The sequence below is a fragment of the Vulpes vulpes genome, chromosome 9, assembly GCF_048418805.1.
Source record: "Vulpes vulpes isolate BD-2025 chromosome 9, VulVul3, whole genome shotgun sequence".
Lineage (NCBI taxonomy): Eukaryota > Metazoa > Chordata > Mammalia > Carnivora > Canidae > Vulpes > Vulpes vulpes.
This window is the reverse complement of record NC_132788.1, coordinates 89,592,815-89,613,815: the sequence shown is the minus strand read 5'-3', so window position 1 is coordinate 89,613,815 and position 21,001 is coordinate 89,592,815. Positions and strand designations below refer to the sequence as shown.

At 46.5% G+C, this 21,001-nt stretch overlaps 1 protein-coding gene across 12 annotated transcripts in view; it reads left to right on the top strand.

The window, feature by feature from the left end:
• Nucleotides 1-12,736: 12,736 nt before the first annotated feature.
• CACNA1D (calcium voltage-gated channel subunit alpha1 D) overlaps nt 12,737-21,001 on the top strand; it is a 300,511-nt gene continuing 292,246 nt past the window's right edge. For all 12 annotated transcript variants that reach the window (XM_072720761.1, XM_025986349.2, XM_072720759.1 and 9 more), the window contains exons 1-3: nt 12,737-12,920; nt 14,870-15,179; nt 19,132-19,237. In XM_072720761.1, coding sequence (XP_072576862.1) covers nt 12,854-12,920; nt 14,870-15,179; nt 19,132-19,237 — 483 coding nt within the window. In that variant the 5' untranslated portion in view covers nt 12,737-12,853. The remainder of the gene's footprint in view (nt 12,921-14,869; nt 15,180-19,131; nt 19,238-21,001) is intronic.

The following is a 21,001-nucleotide window of genomic DNA, read 5'->3' as shown; positions in this document are numbered from 1 at the left end:
ACAACTGCCTGCCCTCCCAGCCCCACCTCCCCCCTCTGGCGATGCTCTTGCTCCTTTACTCACTGGGCCTGGAACCCAAAGTGTGCTCTGGGACCTAGAAGTCTGCTCATTGCCTTGGGGCTTGTGAGAAACTCGGCATCTCAAGCCCATCCCAGCCCTCCTGAGTCTGAATATTCATTTTATCAAGATCCAAAGGAGATTCCCCCACTCTCCTGTTTGAAAAGTACTGTCATTCAGGACCATGATTCTCAGTCACACTGATGACTGGGCTCTCCCTGCCCAGGACCCTCCACTCCAAACCAGACTTTTCTGGGGAGATGGGGCTTGGACATTGGAAGTTTTTAAAGATTTTATTTATTTATTTGAGAGACAGAATGAGCAAGCGGGGGATGGGGAGGGAGAGGGAGAAGCAGATTCCCTGGGGGTTCGATCCCAGGACCCCAGGATCATGACCTGAGCCCAAGGCAGACACTTAGCTGACAGAGCCACCCAGGTGCCCCAATATTGGAAGTTTTAAGAAGCTCTATAACCTGTAGCCAGGGCTGAGAAGGGCTGTTTTCATGGCTGTAAGGCAAGCATGAATCATTGGATTGGAGAACAGCACAGTGATGGATTTAATAGGGGTCAGTCAGGCAGCAATAGGAAGAAAATGCTCAGGAAATAAGCATCAGTGGTGGTGAACCAAACATGCAAAATGACGGGGAAGACAACTTCACCAAAAACTTGATGGTTGAGAAAATGGTTGTGCTAGAAGTTGCTGTGGGGAGCTGGTTCGTTGAGGATAATGAGAGCTTACTTTGGTTTAAGACATTCCACTTAGATTCGATGGTGAGCATGCCTGGTAGCCTGGGGTGGTATGGCCTTGGAGCATAGGTTAAAGGGCAGGACTTTGAAAGTATGGATTTGTAATCTCCATTGTCACAGAGAGGGGAGCTTGAGTCATACAAATGATACAGGGTGAGCAGATAACAAAATAAAGCCTTTTATTGGTAATGGTAGCTCAGAAGGAATTTTGAAAAAGTTTAGGCCAAGCTTCTGCGTGTGAACCAAATGTCCTGACCTCACTGATAAGGCAAAGAATGTCTTTCCAGCTTGACCTCAGCAACCCTCTGCCCTGACTCAGGGAAGGACCGTGCCCTGGGCCACCTTGCAGAGCCTGTGGAGTTCGTCCCCAGAAGTGCCTGGCCTGCGTGAAGCTCCCCTGCCAAATCTGTGACTCAGCTACACACTTCCACAGTGATATTTTCAGAGTACAATTATGTGTAGCAGAATCTCTTTTCCATGGCTGACAGAGTTGCCCATCTGTGGAGTCGTTAAGCTCTGTGCTCTAAAAAGCAGGCAGGAGGTACACAGTGGGAGCAGATCGGGAGCCTGCTCCAGTGATGGCGGCCTGGGATTCACGTTCTGCACCAGGGCTCTGGAGCCCTCGCAGCCCTCTCCCTCAGGGAGCGTGGAGCCGAGCAGGAATGCACAGATCATCTGGGCAGGAGGGTGCGTACCAGACTGAAAACACATCGAGACAAAAGAAGTAGGAGTCAGAAAGTCAGGGTTCAAATCTAAGTGAGCTCTGCTCTGTATTGCTCGCAGCCTTGCTCACTTCTTCCTCAGTAAAATGAGGGATTTTCTCTTCCTCATTGAGTAGCCATGAGTAAATGCAATATTGCATGGGAGCAATATAACCAATACACAGACAGATAGGGAAGAAGACCAAAGGAAAGGGGAGCACCCATTTCCTTGAGAGGTCAGGACTTTTTCTATCTCTCCATGGGCATCACAAAGTAGGAATCAGCCTGTTTGGTTCAGTCTCTGCTGGTCTAGTCATTCTTACTCCTTTTTCCTGAGACTCTCTGCGCCAGTCCTTAAGGTTTTCTACACACCTGTGATGTTCTGTGTGCACACCTGGCCTTTGGCAACACTGTGAAGTTAGCAAAAATTGCCTGTAGTGACCCCAGATATTCCCCTGAGGGTAAGCTTCCCAAAGTAGGGCTGGCATCCTGCTTCCTGAGGGCAAGACACTCATGTTCTCTTCCTTCTCCCTCCCTTACCTGAGAAGTAAAGGGCTCCCTGTGCTATTTCCAGGGATAGTGGCTTTCAGGTGTTGGACTAAAGCTGTAAGCTGTAATGATGGAATTTCTGGCATCAATGCACTGAGTGGAAATGCGTAGAATTAGATTTTTCTGGTATCCTTTGAAACTGCTTCTATCAAGTTGTTGGGCTGGCTTCATGATAGAATATTTCCCAGCCTTCAAAGACGGCCTGCGTTGCATGATCCACGCATTATCAGTGCTCTGGGATTCCCCGAAGTGGGTCCAACTGCATTACTTTGCTAGGATTTTGTGAGAATCCAGAAGAGGACAGAGGAGAATGGGCCATTGTGCTCCTCCCAGGGTACGCGCCACGGCAACAGGAGGGTACTTGCGTTTCTCACATTGGTGGAACCTACCCGAACCGCAGAAAGCTACAACCAAAGAAATCTCTTGACAGTCAGTTCATCCGTGCAGTGCCGTGTTTCCAAGCGTTAGCGTGCATCAGGAGCACTCGGAGGACTTGTTAGAATACAGAGTGCCGGGCCGCGGCGGAGTTCGTGATTCACTAGGTCTGGGGAGAGCCGAGGATTTGCATTTCTAGCAGGTTCTCAGGTGGTGCTGCTGTGGTGGCCAGTAGACTGGCAAGCCACGGGGCTTGTGCCTTGTACTTCGCAGAGCGCCTGCCCATCCCCGTCTCGCATGGCCCTCTGACTCCTTGTGACCTCGTGAGCCAGCCTGGATGTGGAAGCTCGCCCCTCCTCGGATGAGCCCAGCCGGGTTCGGGCCTGTCACCCTTGCTGCCCTTTCTCTGCTTCTAATGTGTAGCGTTGCCACGTTGTAGGACGTCAGTGAAGAGGGGCCAGAAGGAGGACCTCACCCTTCTAACTTCTCCTGTAGGATTCTTTTCGTTCACTTTGCCTTCAGCAGTCTATCGTGAGCTGTAATAATGGGTAGAAAGTCAAGAAACCGAAACACCTTTTATACCACTTAGGTATTTAGCTTCATGGGAAAAGATGTCCAATGTTCTGTTAGTTACTTGGTTGCTGTACCGCATGGAAGGCCTGGTCTGTTTCTGGTGTTGTGTGTTTGCAAGACTCTCCCAACCACCCCGGCATTCCTTGTTATTTACCACTAGAGTAGTGTCAGTATTTGAAAAATTATGGAGCTCTTGATATGTTTCCTTTTCAACCCCATGTGTTTCTTGTATTTATCAAAATGGAACACTAACAAATATTTATTCAGTTTTATAAGACATGTTGACAATAAAGACTACCATGTGTGTCTCCCTGCCATGGTGATTATTTTGCTCAATACATGATTGACTAAGATGTCTTCAGTGTATTATAAACACAAATTAAAAATAGCAACCTAAAAAAAAAGAAGACAAAACTGACAAATGGGAAGGTCCATATTTTTGGATGCAACACAGTGCCAACCTGGTTATTAGAACCCAATACAGATAATCCTTAGTGAGTTATCTAAGTTTGTATAATGAGTCCTTTTCAAATAAGTATTTCTGGCTCCTGCAATGTTCCTCTTCATTTATAAAAGTTTCTCAAATTGGAACCTTTTAAGAAGTGGTGTATTTTTTTTTCTGCACATATGTTCTAATAACCTAGGATATATAAAGATTCTGCTATTTTATCAAAAATTTTTAAAAAGATTTTATTTGTTTATTCATAAGAGCCACAGATAGAGGCAGAGACATAGGCAGAGGGAGAAGCAGGCTCCTTGTGGGGAGCTGGATGTGGGACTGGATCCCAGGACCCTGGGATCATGACCTGAGCCAAAGGCAGATAGATGGTCAACCACTGAGTCACCCAGGTGCCCCTATTTTATCAAATTTTCAAAACCAAGGTCCAATGCCAATTTTTAGCACCCATTTATGACCATAATCATGAAGCTAAGCAGAAGTTACTGCATTTTCATATCTTTTTTGTCAAACAGAAAATGTTCCTAAATTGGCTAAGTTCCCTCTACTTTGTTAGTGATAGGGAAGTTTAAGGGGTTCAAAGCACTCAAGATTTGTGCTGCTTATTTCTAAGGCTTTTGTTAGTAAAATTGATAAAGTGAAGATTCTTAATATTTTTATTTCCTACATAATAATCACCAAACATCTTGAATTGAAAGTTGAAGAGATTATGTCAGTACCGAAGATTTGTGACTTAGGTTTTATTTCCTTAAAGTAAGAAACGTAAGCAGGTCTACCCAGATGGTGGCACCAGCTATGACAGGTACCGGGGCAGTTTCAACTCCAGTTTTTGTTTCATGAATTGAATATTTAAACAACTGCTCTGAAGAAACACGGAGGAAACTATAATGTTTGAACTACAACATTTCTGACGTTTATTGACTCAATCTCCCAAACAATTTCCCATCCTCCTAAATTTGCTCTCGTGGTTGATTAGGAGGCAGACTTGTGTTATTTTTCCATTACAGTGTGTGAATATACCTGTTTTATTTCCAGTGGTTAGCTAATGCTTTTAACTGGAGGTGGCTGTGCATTGACTAAACTCAATGTTGTGTGTGTGTGTGTGTTCACTTCCACATTCAGCTTGTGCCATGGGGCTGTACTTATGTGCATGTATGTAAATACCCATTTTACTATTATCTCCATCCTTCTACTGTATCGGATTTGGGGTTATGAATATGGACAGTTGAATCTTATATACCAAAATGTGTACCAGAAATTAAAATTAAGCAAAATATGAAGATTATTTAAAAAAAAAACCCTCAACTGTGTTCTGTTGTTTTGGGACTATGCTGAATGACAGGATGCTATTAATAAAAAGGAGAGCCACTACGGTGGATTGATATTAATGGCATAAGGAGTTAAAATCAAGGCATAAAGGTAAGAGTTAAGACTCCTGATAGCACTTTTTAAATGGAACCCTGTCTTTCTCTCTTCCTTTCTTTTTCTGTAACTGCCTATACTTGAATTCATATAAGGTACGCGATTCAGCTTAATGGTAAATGTCAGAGGTTCTACAGTATTGTTTTAAATCTTTGTAACAAATCAATAAGATGGGTGATGTTATTCCTGTTTTACCCAAGGAGGGTAAATGACTTTCCCAAATCACATAGCTGGTGGCCTCTAATTCCAGCATTTGAGCCCCTTATCAATCTGACTGTAAAATCTAGGCTGCCCAATACACCACATTAGAATGGTAAAAACCAGGAAGCCTGGGCGGTTCAATGGTTGAGCTACATCTTCTTCTTTTTTTTTTTTTTTAAGCTTCATCTTCTACTGAATATAGTAACCAATCCCAACCATCCAGTAATCCTGACCAATTATGAGTTACGAGATTGAATTAGTAATCAAAAATATCCCATGGGCAGCCTGAGTGGCTCAGCGGTTTAGTGCCGCCTTCAGCCCCAGGTGTGATCCTGGAGACCCGGGATCGAGTCCCATGTCGGGCTCCCTGCATGGAGCCTACTTCTCCCTCTGTCTCTGCCTCTGTCTCTGTGTCTCTCATGAATAAATAAATAAATAAAATCTTAAAAAATGGTAAGAACCTTTAGAGATTATGTTTTATAACCCAATTTATTTCACAGATGGGAAACTTAAGTCTTGTCCCCTTCACTGCTTCCCTCAGTCAGCGTGGATAATGGGGTGTTGACTGTGTACACTAGATTCTTCCAGGATTTCCCAACCAGGGAAATGGAGAGGATTTAGTGCATCAGAGAGTCATAGATAAGATTTAAGAATTGGGCCAAGGGGGATGGGAATGAACCAGTTAAAGGAATGGGAATTACTTAGTTTGATGTGAAATGTAAATCCTGCTCCTTAAGGGAAGAGTTAGTTGATGAAGGATAAAGACCAGCTGGCCTCTACTTTCCATTTGGCTAAAGCAAGAAACGAGGCCTTTAAATTGTGCTGGGTGGGGGCTAAGTCAGTTATAATCAAGAAGTCCTGAAGTGGGGTGTGTTGGAAGGAGAGTGGCTAGGTAGATGATAGGGGCTGGGAGCTGCTTTTGGCAGGTTTTTCTTGCCTGAGCTTGGAATAGCATTGCTCCTCTCAATAACTGCACTTAAGAAGTAACAACAGAGCATCGGGCACCTACAAATGTTTCCACCCTCTGATCCATCTTGCCCATTGTGGTTAGAGCTATTTTCATGAAGCACAACTTTGATATTACTTCTCAGCTCCAAAATGGCCCCATAGTAGCTATTCGTAAGGTGTAGTCTATGCACCTCCCAGATGTAAGATTACTAGTTGTAACAAGTAAAAATATAGGACACCCAATTAAGTTTGAATTTCTTTTTTTTAAGTTTGAATTTCAAATAAACACAAATAATTTTTTAGTATAAATATGTCCCGTGAAATATTTGAGCATCTTGTAGATTATCTAGTAATTCCACCTGTGGGAACTTAAGACCCTTTCAAGGGGTCTCCGAGGTCAGATCTATCTTCATAGTACCACTAAGACTTATTTGCCTTTTCTAGTGTGTTGATATGTGCAAATTCAACAGTAGTTACAACTGCTGGCATCTTAACACGAATCAAGGCAGTGACATCGAAGCATACTGGTGGCCATTGCATTATGCACAATGTCTGTCATGCACGCACAATAAAAATGTTGCCAATTTTACCTAAGACTGTCCTTGATGAAGCAGTAAAAATTACTAGTTTTATTAAATCTCAACCCTTGTGTAGATGTCTTCTTAATATTCTAGGTGACAAATTAGGACATATGCATAAAACATTTCTGCTGCATACAATGGTTATCTTACTTTGTGATGGTTTGAGGTGGGGAGCTGGACGGGTTGTTTTTTTCATGGGACACCATTTTAACTGACAAATTTTGGTTATTCATACTTAAGTTTTTGGCAGCTACTTTCCTGAAAATGAATGAAGTGAGCCAGTTACCTCAAAGAAAAAACTTGACAGTATTTGTGCCAATTATAAAATTTGAGCTTTCAAGTGAAAATTAGAACTTTGAAAAACTTCTATCTACCACTGAGAGCTTGACAGCTTCCCAATATTTAAAGACTTTCTGATGAGATTGGTGGTGATAACAAGAATGTGGGTTTTTAAAAATACTGTATAATGAAATGTGTCAACATTTGGAAAGTCTATGTAACTCAATGAACCAATATTTTCCAAATGACCAATGCATGTTACCAAATTATGCATGGAGTAACAAGATCCACTCAAAGTACAATATAAATTGATAGATTTTAATGTAACAGTATGAGAAGTTTCACTGCTATGGTTTCAAATTCCATATTTCAACTAACCTTTAAGAGTCAAGTTTAATGTCATAGCAAAGAAGAATATCTACAATTATCTGAAAGTGCTATTAGAATGCTTCTCTCTTTTCCAACTAGTTATCTGTATGAGGCTGGATGTTCTTCCTATACTTTAACCCAACATCTTAGTACTATGGATTGACTGTATGAGAATCCAGGTGTCTTCTTTACAGTCAGACAGCAAAGAGGTTTACAGAAATGTAAAGGAATGCTATTCTTCTCACTGTTTTGTTTTGGGTATTATAGTTACTTTTCTTAAAAAAAAGTTAACATGTAATGGGATTATTAGTATTTTGAAGTGAATGATAAATGACTTTTAAGTGTTTTCTGTTTGATTTTTGCATATGGTTAATACCTGTTGATATAATTTATAGAACAAAGCTCTTTGGGGTCTACCATAATTTTTTTTTAAAGATTTATTTATCTTAGAGAGAGAGAGCAAGTGGGGGTGGGGCAGGGGCAGGCAGAAGGAGAGGGAGAGAATCCTGAAGCAGATTCCTTGCTGAGAATGGACCCCTACATGGTGCTCAATGTGGGGCTTGATCCCAGGAACCTGATGTGCCCCAAGGTGTAATTTTTAAGAGTGTAAAGGGGTCCTCAGACCAAAGAGCTTGAGAACTGCTGGACCCCAGGACAACACACAGACTGGTGAGCTGGATGTTTAGGACTTTCCATCATCCCATTCCATCCTGTCTGTGCAGTCTCACTTAGTATCACAATCTCTGAAGTACCCCCAGCTCCCAGCCTGACCATCTTACTGATTACTGCACATGCTCTGGACTTTTCTGCCTGACTTTGTGAATACCATTCCTTTACCTGGAATGCATGTCCTGACCCCCTTTATTTACTTGTCTGGTGGTTAGTGGATCAGGGCATGAAGGCCTGAGAATGGAGAGACTTACTGAGACCCAGCTTCACAGTTCATTTATAGGTATATTCTACATAGAGCCTTTAGGATCTGCTTATTTATTTTCCTTAATTAGGATTCCTAGAGTCCCAAAGACCCAGTTTTCCATTTGAGTATATATCTATATATATGTATATACCATCTAAGGGCCATGTGTCCTGCCAAAAACTTATGGGGTTTTTGTAAATATTACCTGACAGTTTCTAGTGATATCTGTGGGCTTTTATGATCCAGTGCAGATTAATCAGAGTATTAGTGTCTTCTGTGTGCACAACACTTGATGGTGGGGGCAGAGGGCTAAGGAGGTGATCCTTGCTTAAGGACCCACACCGTGGTTGGATACACAAGATTCATAGCCAATAAGCAATCAAACGGGACACAAGAAGGTATGTAATCAAGGGGAGGTGGAGGCAGGGGTGGGTGCACCTGTGTTTGCAGTGGCTGGAGAAATCAAAGAAGGCTTCTGGGAGGAGGCTGGGACTTGGTGGGGACTTGTTAAAGTAGGGAGGGTTTAGTTAGAGGTCAGCAAGACAGGATTTCAGGTCAACGAATAAACACGAGCCAGAGCAGAGAGTCAGAAATGAGCACAGCATGTTCACGGCCTAATGAGGAGACTGCTGACCATGGTGAAGGTGAATGGTGCGAGGTGATAAGGTTGAGCACTAGTCAGAGGATTTTAGCTTGGACATGGAAGGAAGGAGGAACCAGGCTTTTTCAGTTACGGAAGTGGCATGGTATTTTTTTGAGCACAGGATGGGTTATTACTGAAGGAGGAACGGAGGTAGGGCCTCTACTTAGTGATCTATGGGTGTGAGGTCATAAGGCTCTGGATTGGGCTATCAGCAAGGTTTTAAAAAGTGAAATACATACAGGGAACCACTTCCAGAAGGCCCACTCAGTGCCTTTAAAGGGGAGTGTTTTATGTCTGAGGGCATGGGGATTAAAGCCCCACAATAGCATGTTTGTGACATATTTGGGTCTTAACACATGTGGCTGATTTGGAGCTGAAATCCTTTATTTTAGTCTTTTTTGGGCCTTACTGTCTCAGCAACCAAATAAATGTGTGGTTTTGGGAAAGTCCTTTAACTCCTTGGTGTCTTGGTTTTATCATCTGTAAAGTGAGGATGTTAATAGGCCCTGTCTCCTGGGCTTGTCATGAGAATTACATGAGTTTATATGTGTAAAGGAGCCATACTGGTGCCTGGGACATAGGAAGCCTTTAAAAATATTAGCTATTATTTATTTATCCAGTAATTCACATTAGCATGGGGATAGGAATATTTAAATTACCCAGTGGGCCAAAGCATTCAGGGGTGTGCTGGATCAAGTCCTCCCCTTCACCCCCCCACACCCCCCAAAAAATCTTGCTGGAGACAATGTAAAAATGGGACTCAGAAGGTACGATGGAACAATGTTAAAGATTCGAATTCTACAAAGTCTTTAAGATCTAAAGTGCAAAACCCAGAGACCCAAGTCACAATTAATCATGCTGCTTTTCAGCTTAAGCACCTTCACCAGGCTCCCACTGCTGAGAAGATAAATCTGGTTTTCTTAGCGAGCCAGCAATGCTTCTTGACTGCCTTTGTGGACCTAGCCTCCTTCCTCCTCCAGCCTGGGAGGGCTGCCCCTCAAGCCTGCCACACTCCTGCTTATTTTCAAACACATCCCATCCTGCACTTCAGTCTCCCCCGCTTTCACTCATTCCCCAAAAGCCCAATAAAATTAGTCACCTGTTTTTAATAGATTTTATTATTTCTTTTTTTTTTTTTTAAAGATTTTATTTATATATCTGAGAGACAGACACAGAGAGGATAAGCAGAGGGGAAGGGCAGAGGGAGAAGCAGGCTCCCCACTGAGCAGGGACCTGGACTGCAACGCCGCATCGCAGGACCCCAAGATCATGACCTGAGCTGAAGCCAGACACTTATCCAACTGGGTCACCCAGGTGCCCCAGGCTTTATTTTTTAAGAGCAGTTTTAGGTTTACAGAAAAATTGCAGAGAAAGTACAGAGTTCCCATATACTCCCTCCTCCAACTGTTTCTCCTATTAGTAACATCTTGGATGAGTGTGGTACATTTGTTACAATTCACCAGCCAATATTGATACATTGTTATTAACTAAAATCCATATTTTACATTTACTCTTTGTGTTGTACATTCTATGTGTTCTGATAAAGGCATAGTGTGCTATATTCATTACAGTATCATACAGAATAGCTTCCATGCCCTAAAATTGCCCTGTGCTCCATCAGCTCACCCCTCCCCCTTCCTCACCTCATCAATTTTTAAGAATCAGAATGCCATGTCTTATGTGAAAACGTCTCAGATTTCCTCATTATAATGAACCTCTTTGATGCTTGCATAGCATTTTTCATCACACCTATTACGGCTCCTCGGTTCCACACGGTATTACAGGTGGACACACACTTTTCTTCTTTCACTAGACTGCATCTCCATAAGGGAGAGGATGTACCGGTGAATTTGGCCTGACAACACCTAGCCTAGGGGTGGCTGGCTGAACTGAATTGTGAGCAAATATTAGGGTGGGATTTTGCAGAACAGGTCTCCCAAGAGGCCATCGGAAAGTGACAGGTAACCCTGTGAATTTTATACTTGCGTCAGCACTTAAGGTCTGTAGGTGGGAAAGTTCTTTGAAGGCAACCAGCTTCTGTCCCTTCAGATTTGGGCTCATGGGCAGCCTTAGGTGAGGTAGTCCCGGCTGGCTTTATGTTACTGCTAGGCCGCAGGGCTCTTCCCCTGCCTCTCCACCTCCCCAAAAAGGAAGAAGTAGGAGAAGGAGAAGAAGAAGAAGAAGAAAAAAAAAAAAAACAGAAGAAGAGACAAGCACAAGGAGCCTGTTTTAATCCTTCCAGTCCCCGTGCCCCTCTGAGGAAGGCCCCTGGAAAGCCTTATGCTTGGTCCCCAGACTCTCTCCCCAGGTGGCCCCAACAATCGAGGCCCAGCTTGCTTTCTTTGGCCAAGGAGCACCTTCCCATAAACGTGTCTTCCCCTCTTCAGCGACGCTGAGATTTTTGCTTTATTCTTTGCTTTAAAGACACTGCGCCCAAACGTTCTAAAACGCTGTGGGAACATGCAGATCGGAACAAAAGCAAATAAATCGAATCTTGTGAAGTAAAGCAGAAGCCCTTCTCCCAACAGCCAGCTCAACGCTAAATGAGAAATATCAGTCAAACGGCAGAGACAGCGTTTTCCCTTCCAGACAGGAGCTGCCGCTCGCAGAGGCCCCCACCCCGGAGCGCGGTCCTCGGCGGGGCGGCGGCCAGCAGCTCCTTTCAGCAGCACTCCCCGTTGGAAGGACCTTGGCCTTCCCTTCCTCGCACCTGCCTGCAGATGCCCGTGGGGGGAGGGGGGTGCGGAGACACCCGGAGAAGGGGAAAGTCCTCTGAGTCACCCCCTGAGTCCTCGAGCGCACAGTGGCCGCGCCAGGGTCGACGCGGGGTGGAGGTGGGGACGCTCTGGACACGGTTAGGTCTCCAGGTGCCGTTACCTGGGGCAGGGGATGGTCTCGGGGGAGCGGAGCTCCCCATCCCCCCGCAGCCACCGGGAGCCAGGGGGGGTGGGGAGCCGGCCCGGCCGAGCCCTCCACCCCGAGCCACGACCGCCCGCAGGCACCTGCGCCCCCGGGGGCGGGGCCTCCTCCAGGTGTGCGGAGGACGCGCTCGCCGGAGCCCCGCCCCCCGCCCCCGCCCCCGGGCCCCGCCCCGCGGAGGTGCAGGGGAGGAGCGGTTAATCCGCAGCCCGGGCCGCGGCTCCGCAGGCCCCGCCCGCCCCCGCCGGGGGAGCCGCGAGGCGCAGCGCGGCGCGCACGGGGTTAAGCGGCCGCCGCGGGTCCTGCGAGCCGGCGGGCGGCGGCAGCCCGAGCCCCAGGCGGCGGCCCCCCGCGCGCGGGCCGAGCGGGCACAGCGCGGGCCGGGCCCGGCCCCTGGGCGCGGCGGCGCGGCGCGGCGCGGCGGCGCGGCCCGTGGGAGGCTCGGCGGGCGGGGGCGGAGGGACGGCGGCGGGCGCGCAGCGTCGGGAGGGCGAAGCCGGCGTGCGGCGCGGCGCGGCGGGCGCGGCGGGCGCGGAGCGAGCGAGCGGGCGAGCGCCTCCGTCCCCGGATGTGAGCTCGGGGCGCCCGCGGTCCCGAGCCAGCGGCGGCGCGGGCGGCGGCGGCGGGCACCGGCACCGGGCACCGGGCACCGGGCGGGCGGGCATGGGGGGCGCTCCGAGCGGCCCCGGCGGCCGGGCCGGCATCCCCGCGGCGCCCCTCCGCTAGGAGGGGGGGCGGGGGGACACACCAAGCCAATTCTCCTTTGCAGCAAAAAAAAAAAAAAAAAAAGAATAATCATAATAATAATAATAATAAAAATTTACATGTATATATTATTAAGATAATATATACATCTGATCTTATTTTTTTAAAAAAAAGTTTATTTTGCTCCATTTTTGGAAAAGAGGGAGCGTGGGTGGCGAGCGGTTTTTACAAATTATTCTTATTTTCTGCTATCCGTCCCCGTCCCTCCCCACCCCCTGCCGAAGCGACCGTAAGGGCAGGGACCGCGGCTCCTACCTATTGGTAAACCCCCTTACCCGCTCCTCCCCCCCACCCGCCCCAACGCCCAGCACCGTGCCCTGCACACAGTAGGCGCTCAATAAATGTTCGTGGATGATGATGATGATGATGATGAAAAACATGCACCACCAACGGCAGCAGCAAGCGGACCACGCGAACGGTGAGCAGCAGAGCCTGGGCACCCGCTGCCAAATCTCATCCTTGTCATGGTCCTCCTCTTCCTTCCCACCCCCTCCCGTCTCTGATGCACTGGGTGGGTTGAGAGGGTTGGAGAGGATGCTTCTAGCTCGGTGCCTGCCATCTACATAGGAAGGGGAGATGCGTGACAGCCACTCCGCTCTCCCCTTCAGGCCTTGAATGTCAGAGTTAATTCTGCATTGGTGGGGTGGGGGCGGCCGTGGAGTCCTTGGAGTACCGTGCGCCGGAGGGGCGGCGGGCCGAGGTGATTCGGGTTCAGTGTCCTCGGGCTCAACTTTCCCCCAGCGCTCCCGAGCGAGGGAAGGGGGATGGCTGTGAATCCCCAGCCCGAGCCCCCTTTCCAGCCTCTGCTCGCCTTCCTCCCCTTCCCCGCCCCCTGGTCTCCAGTGGCATCCGGAAAATTCTAGGATTGCCCGGTTTCCCTCTCCGCGACGGTGGGTGAAGCACACCCCGCCCCTGGAAGAGGGAGGCCGGGTCTGGGGATCCGGCCGGGGTCGGGTGGAGCGTGTTCCCGCTCCCAGCGCCGCTGTGCTCACGTCGGTAACCTAGCAATGCCTGGGGAGTCGCTGCCGCTCCGGGGCTCCTCTCCCCAGCCGGGCCTGGGCACCACGTGCAGCCACCACGCCGGCCGGGCTGGCTGGGTCGACGGCGGCTGTAGCAGCTTCTGGTCAGCCCTCCTACCTCCTCCTTGGAGGCCGGGGACGCACCTCCACTCCCCGCACCCCCCCCCCCCCCCCCCCCCACCTCAGTGGACTCGCAGCCTTCCCAAGGGTGATCCCAAGGGAAGGCTCTGCGGGATTCCTCCCCAGCGGGGCACTGCTGCTGGCTGCGCTGCTGGCCCCCTTCTCCGGGTGCTGGGCAGGCCGACCTGTGTTGGCTTGGACCCTCTCTCGTTCTTTACTTGGCAAGAATTGGTTTTGTAAACGCCCATCCCTCGGCCTTTGCCACCACTCTCACTTTGACTTGTGTCTCAGTGAGGAGGTTGTGACTCAAGGTAGGCAAGTGCCTAGGACACCTGCCTGGGTGGTGGTGGTGGTGGCCTGACCCAAAGTCAGAGGGGGGCTTTGCACATGGAGCCCCCCTTGGGGCTCTGCCCGGGTACCTAGATGCCAGCCTACCGTTGGATGATTCCTGCCTGGGCCTTGAGGGGCCTGTCTCTCCTAGGTGTAGGGGTGCAGGCTGCCTGCCTTGACTGTTTCTCTGGATGCTGGCTTGGCTGCTGCGGCTGCAATTTAAAATGCAAAAAAGCCCTAGAGATGTTTTCTGTTTTCGGAAGCCTGTGGAGGAAATGAGTCCCAAGCATCATGAATTTTCATTTGCAGGAAGTGTCAGTGCATAATCTAGATATTTGTTATGGGGCTTTTGGTATTGCCCTGGTGCCTAGTGCAGGATTTTTTTTTTTCTGTGCCGAAAAATATGCATTTGTGGCTGTACAAAGATATTGGAGTGGCACCCTGAAAATGAGTAAGACTATTGAGTTATTGGCACTGCCATTTTTGGGGGGTGGTGGTGAGGAGGGTAGTTATTTTGGAGAAAAGCTATTGTGTGTATCTATTAACTCATAAGAGGTACATGTATTTTAAAAGTCAGAAAAGGTGGAATAAATGTGGATGACCTCAGTTTGAAGAAAGACACTTAGCAGAGTCCTTGTGAAGACAGGGTTGTAGAGAGGCACTCACCCCTGTGCAGCAGTGGTCCTATGCCACTGATATTCAGGGCACAGCACGTGGAGTTCTTTGGCTGCTCTGGTTGACCACATTTCTGCTTCTGAAAACTAGGACATGAGGTACAAAATGGAAACATGGGAAACGTACCCCCCTGTTATTGATGGGAGACAACTTTTGCTTTTTTTCTGACACTGGTTTCTCATTATTCGTTTTTAAATTTTTCTTTTTCCTCCCCTCTTCCCAGAGGCAAACTATGCAAGAGGCACCAGACTCCCTCTTTCTGGTGAAGGACCAACTTCTCAGCCGAATAGCTCCAAGCAAACCGTCCTGTCTTGGCAAGCTGCAATCGATGCTGCTAGACAGGCCAAGGCTGCCCAAACTATGAGCACCTCTGCACCCCCACCTGTGGGATCTCTCTCCCAAAGAAAACGTCAGCAATACGCCAAGAGCAAAAAACAGGGTAACTCGTCCAACAGCCGACCTGCCCGCGCCCTCTTCTGTTTGTCACTCAATAACCCCATCCGAAGAGCCTGCATTAGTATAGTGGAATGGAAGTATCCTTTTTTGGGGGGAAGTCTTTCTCGTTTCTCTTTTACCATCTGTTCTTTAAAAGGATCTGCTTTCTGAAATGGCACTTACAAAGTCGTAGCAGTCTGGAATGTGAGCAACAGAAAAGCTGTATGTAAAGGGTTGCATTGTATATACCTTCCTATCTCCTCAGGGTGCCAAGGGGTTGCTCTATGGTTATATTTAGCTGAGTGTGTGTGTGTGTGTGTGTGTGTGTGTGTAGTGATGGAGGTGGGGGATAGCCTGAAACTTCAAAGTGGTAATTAAAGAGGAAACTGACCTTTGGTCACCATGAGATGGGGAGTTTAAACCCACCAGTGCTTTTGGAGCAGTGATAAGCATTGAAGCTATTGCAAATAAGGTATGCTGATTTAAAACAAAAAGACTGTACAAGACTCTGCTAGAAATGAATACATTTTTGACCTTTAGTGGCATCTTCTCATTCTGATGTTTAGAATTTGTTTCCGAAACTCCAACTACTGCTAAGGTTGCTTCTAGCTCTGACATTTGCCGATTCTGATTGTTCAGGTAGCTACAAATATGAACACTTGCTTCATAGGGAGGGAGCAATTTGCTCTTCAATGCTATGACTTCCTGGAATTTCCTTTTGACATGTTCCAAAAAAGCATTTGAAACGTGAGCGTGAGGGAGCGTGTGGAGGGAGAGGCTTGTGTGCGCCTCTTCTTCCTGAGCCCTTGTGAGTTAGAGAGCAGTCTGTCAGTGGGGGAATTTGCAGTTGCTGCCTTTATAAAACATTCTGTCTGTGTCCTTGGACTGGAGTTGCATTTCTGGGTGTCTCCTTTGTATTTTTAAAACTGAACTCCAAATGCCCCAGGATGGTTGTGATGTCCCGGATCTTGGAAAACTAGGGTGCTTGGCCTGCCCACCCCCCTTCCCCAATTCTAGAGGCCAAGTCTCCAATTACTGCCACCCTCCAGAAGAGGTTGACTGAGGCCTCCTTTCTGAGCAAATGGCTTTCTAATTAGTCAGATGATTCATTGGTCTGGGTAAAACAAAGCATTTCCTTTTCCCAGAAGTGTATTTGGGACCAACAGGAGCCTTGGAGTAGCTCCTAACCATAGGAAGCAGTGTGAGTGTAGGGCTTCCCCCACAGCGCCCAGGGTGAAAGGGCTAAGAAGGAAGGATATTGACCACCACCTGGAAGGTGAGGCCGAAACTCCCTTCTAACCCCAAGGACCCAGCTAGGCAGTTCTTTGCATGCCTTCTGTTGTATCTGGTTCTTTTCTGAGGTCACGGACACGAATTAAAATGAGGTAACTTTGTCCAGAAAGGTTTTGGAGAGGGCAGCCAAATGCAAGGATAAGGTGTGAGGGGTTTTCATGTGCTTTTCCTTTTGAGAACAGATGCCTCTTCTCTAGGGGGAGTTATGGTGTCTCTCACATAGCTGAGGTTGCGTGGATGTATTTTCTCTGTAAGTTTTTTTCCAGTCTGAGAATGAACACTACCATCAGCCTGGAGGCAGCTAGGTGCATAGGATGTGCCTCAGTGGCATCGCTCTGGTCAGAAGCATGGTTGCACTCAGCCAGAAAGATCGCCTCCTCCTGAGGTTGGCTTGACGTGACTCTGAGTGAGCAGAGACCTCTCCGGGGTCATTGACTTCTTGTGGAGTGAGGTGGGAGGCCTGGTGCTGTTTCTCATCGTGCACAGTAATTTGTACATAGCAATGTATGTGCACGGATTGAATTCCTGGATCTTGTTGCCGACTTTTCCGGCATGGCCAGACACGTATGTATAGGAACGAGGGGATGTGGCTGCCAATCCAGGGAGAAGCCTGCCTACAAATGGGACAGTCTGTAGAGCAGATCTTTTTTTTCTTTTTTCTTTTAGATTTTATTTATTTATTCGTGAGACACACAGAGAGAGGGAGAGGCAGAGACACAGGCAGAGGGAGAAGCAGGCTCCATGCGGGGAGCCCGACGTGGGACTTGATCCCGGTCTCTAGGATCACACCCCGGGCTGAAGGCGGCGCTAAACCCTGAGCCACCGGGGCTGCGCTGTAGAGCAGATCTTTAAACAACATGTGATCTGTTTGTCTTTCCCAGTGACAGTTCCCTTCTAGTTCAGGGAGCACGTTAGAGAAATCCTCCGAAAGCCAGCTGTGCAGGCCCAGTCAGCCCTGGGAGAGTGAGAGCCTCATTGGTTTGTACGCCCAGATGAGGTAGAGTGCCCTGCATCTTGGGAGAATGAGGAGGGTTCGCCTTATCAGAAGGAATTTTTAGGAGCAGATCCATCTATTTCTCTGTCTCTCTGTTACGCTTGGCTTGTGAAAATCTTGTGGCAGTGAGATAGTATCCACCAACACCTGGCAACTGAGACCGGACCAGCACAAAGGAAAAACAAAATTGTGTTTGGTTTTCCTGAATAGCATTGGTATTTTTCAGATTTGCTGGCCTGTCCATTTAGTATTGGGAACTACAAAAGGAAGAATGGTGGTATGGGGGATGGGAGAGACATTGGCGTGTTTCTATGTAGAATAATACTGGGGCAGTTGGCTTTTAAAATTTCAGTAGGAACCGCAAAAAAGGAAAAGTGAAGAGGATCCTGAAGTCTTCTGCAGGAGAACTGTCTTAAGGTTAGATCTTTGGATAAGAGATTTTATAATACAAGTTGAGTTAAAAAATAAATATGAATGAAAGCTAATTGGCTTTAAAAATAAACCCCTCAAAATTAGTAAGAGAAGAATGTCATTCATGTCTTTATTGTGGTGAGTGTCGAAGCTCTTTAAGGGGCTATTTCTTCATGAGATTCAGGATATCCCCAGTGAGTAAGATGCCTTTGTTTCCTTTAGCATTTTTGGATTTCCGGGAATGATATCAGGATGAATGGAGAAGGGTCTGTTCACCTCCTCAAAGCTTTAGTACTTGAAGATATTTAGTTAAACCAGTGGTTTTGCCTTTTTTGGGTGAGGTTATGGGAGAAACACGGTTATAAAATCAAGCTCCCCCCGCCCCGCCCCCCCGAGTTGCAGATTATGTTGGTGCTCAGAAACCTTGCATTCGGAAAGCCTGAAAGCCAGAAGAAGAAAAACAGTCATTCTGGCAGAAGCCAAATTTTGCATTGCCAGTTTTGACAATGTCTCTTAATAACACTGAATGTTGAAGCAAGTATCTGTTGCAAGCTGGCTTCAAAGTGATTTCTTCCAGACAGACCCCCGAGATTTAGAATTGTTCAATTGTACTTTCAAAGTGTCTGGTGCTGATTTCTTATGGCTTTTTATTTAATTTGTTTATAAATTGAATGCAGTAACAGCTCATTAGAAACCGAGCTCCAGTCCAGCTGTAATCCGAAACAGTGATAGGCATTGATTAGTAAAGGAAGCAGAAGGGGAGCTGGAGCCTGGCTTGCTTGTTACAGTGTCTGAGGTACTGGAACGTGCCACGAGACACGCACAGGTAGCATGCAGAAAGTTCTGGTGCCTTGGCCTGCCCGGGGCCAGACAGGAGACTGACCCAGCCAGGAATAGCCCCCGAGAAAATGGCTTTAACACATGGAGGCAAGGGTTTGTGGAAGAGACTTGTCCCACGAGGGCTTCTGTTTCTGTCGACAACAGCCAGGAACCTAGTGTTCTAAGGCCTTTGTCACTTTGAAAACTTTAAGAAGCAGAGACGCGATTCGTGGGGTGCCCTAGTGGGATGTGTGTTTAGGTTTCAGTATAACCTGCACAGCAAAGAATGAGTGTTATGTGATCCTTGCAAGGGAAGGAAGGACATGGAAAAGTCATTCGCTAGGGGGACCTGCCAGATGACCACGGACGATTATATTCGCAGGAGACCTAGTGGTCACAACAGCCGGCCGAGAAATGACGCGTGGGCCTAATTCTCATTTCCAAAGTGATTCAAGAGTGGTGTGATCGAGAGTGTGATGAGAGAAATGGTTTATGTTTACATAAGACATATATGCCTTAACAAAATTTTTCAGACCATTTGACATATTTATATTATTGGCTATTTTTGCCAATTGTGTGGCCTTAGCTATTTACATCCCATTCCCTGAAGATGATTCTAATTCAACAAATCATAACTTGGTAAGTATCCTTAGAGTTCCCGCCTGTCCTGACGTGTGGTTATCATTTGCCTCTCTACTTAAACTGGCAGCTGGCTTTCTGCGTGGTTGAAGTTTACAGCTATGCATGTGATGTTTCCTGGAGCTTTGCAACAGTGGGTTTGTTTGTGGTTTTTTTTTTTTTTTTTTTTCCCTCTCTGACCTGTATTCTCAAATTTATACTGAATGAAAGTGTTTAAAGTCATGAATCTTGCATAAATAGATGTGGCACTTTTTTATGGAAGAGGTTTGTAGCAGATTTTAAAATAACTTTTCTCTTCACGTAGGCTTTTGCTGTCTACCATTCTTTTCCTGATAATATTAGCTGCTTTTTTTTTTTTTTTTTTTTTTTAATTTGGTGTTTATTTAGGAGTGGTGGCTATTTTGTTTGGTCAATTTTTCTGGTAAGTAGAGAATTATAATAGATTTTGTACGTGAACTATTCATTTCTAGAAAATCAGAATATAACTGAATAGATCGACATGGAACATAATTTGGAGAATACAGTGTAGTATTCCCCTAGGAATATCCTATGAAGATATATTTTATCCCAAGATAAAATGATTCTAGGGTTAAATAAATTGGGATACTTCCATATACTTTATTGCTCCCTTAAAGATTTATAGTGCACATTAGCTCAGTAAGAGCTCCGGGAAGGTCTGTAGTTAAAAAACCGGTTTCATTTTGTTTAACTCAGCTAGTCACTAAAAGTAATTGGTCATGGATTCTTCAAACAGTTTTTTGGCAGAACACATCACGGAACCAGTGTTTTATGGGACTTTTTTTGGGAAAGGTTGATATAGTTTTTAAAAAAAAAAGAAAGAAAGAAAAAAAGAAAGAAAGCCCTAAAGAGCACCAGAGTTGGGACTAGGAGCTTGTCCCACTGAACTGGTAACTAGCTGTGTTTTGGAGGGCATTTCCCAAATCCTTCCCACATTGCCATTCACCTACTTGTCAAAGGGTCTGGATGAGAAGGTCACTGGGATTGTGTTTACCTCTGACATTCTGTAAAATCTTTTCTTGATGATTCAGAAGGCATGTCAGGATTTTTTTCTGGAGCTGCAGCATCCTCCTTAGGGGAGCCTGTGCAGAAAGGCAGGTGGAGCAGGGGACCAGTGCTGGGTAATGGGGAGCTTTCTCTCTTGGTTTGCTTTCTCCTCTTTTAGCTAGATTCAGTTGTTTCTGGTTTCTCATATTGAAGCTGTATTTTAGTAGGGTGGCTATTTGCAACTAAGTGAGTGGTATAAAGGCAGAACTAGTGTTAGTGTGTGTGTGTGGGGGGGCTTTCCTTGGTTCTGAAGTTACTAACATGATACTCTTGTGATTTTAGCCTTAACGGTTTATATACAGGATTTCATGCTACCCTTAAAATGTTGTGGCATATGTCAGATATATAAGATATATATAATGTCTGTTCTTATTTGGGCTTTTATAGTCTGATTTCTAGAGAATGTAAAAATCTTTTGGATATGGCTACTGAAAATACAACTCAACAGGAGTTGGATACACATTTACTGTTAGTGTGCTAACGGTACAGTATACTAGAGGTGATTTGTGTGCTTTGGGATATTTTAAACAGTTTCTGATTTGGTCCTAGATGTGTTGACATTGGATGATCACTTTAAAGGAAGAGCAGAAGTGGTGAAAAGCCCCCATCAATGGGGATGGATCATCAGAGTCTAGGCCACAGATGGTGTCAGCCTTGTTACCAAATTTAACCACATGGATGGTGACCCAGTTTGTTGCT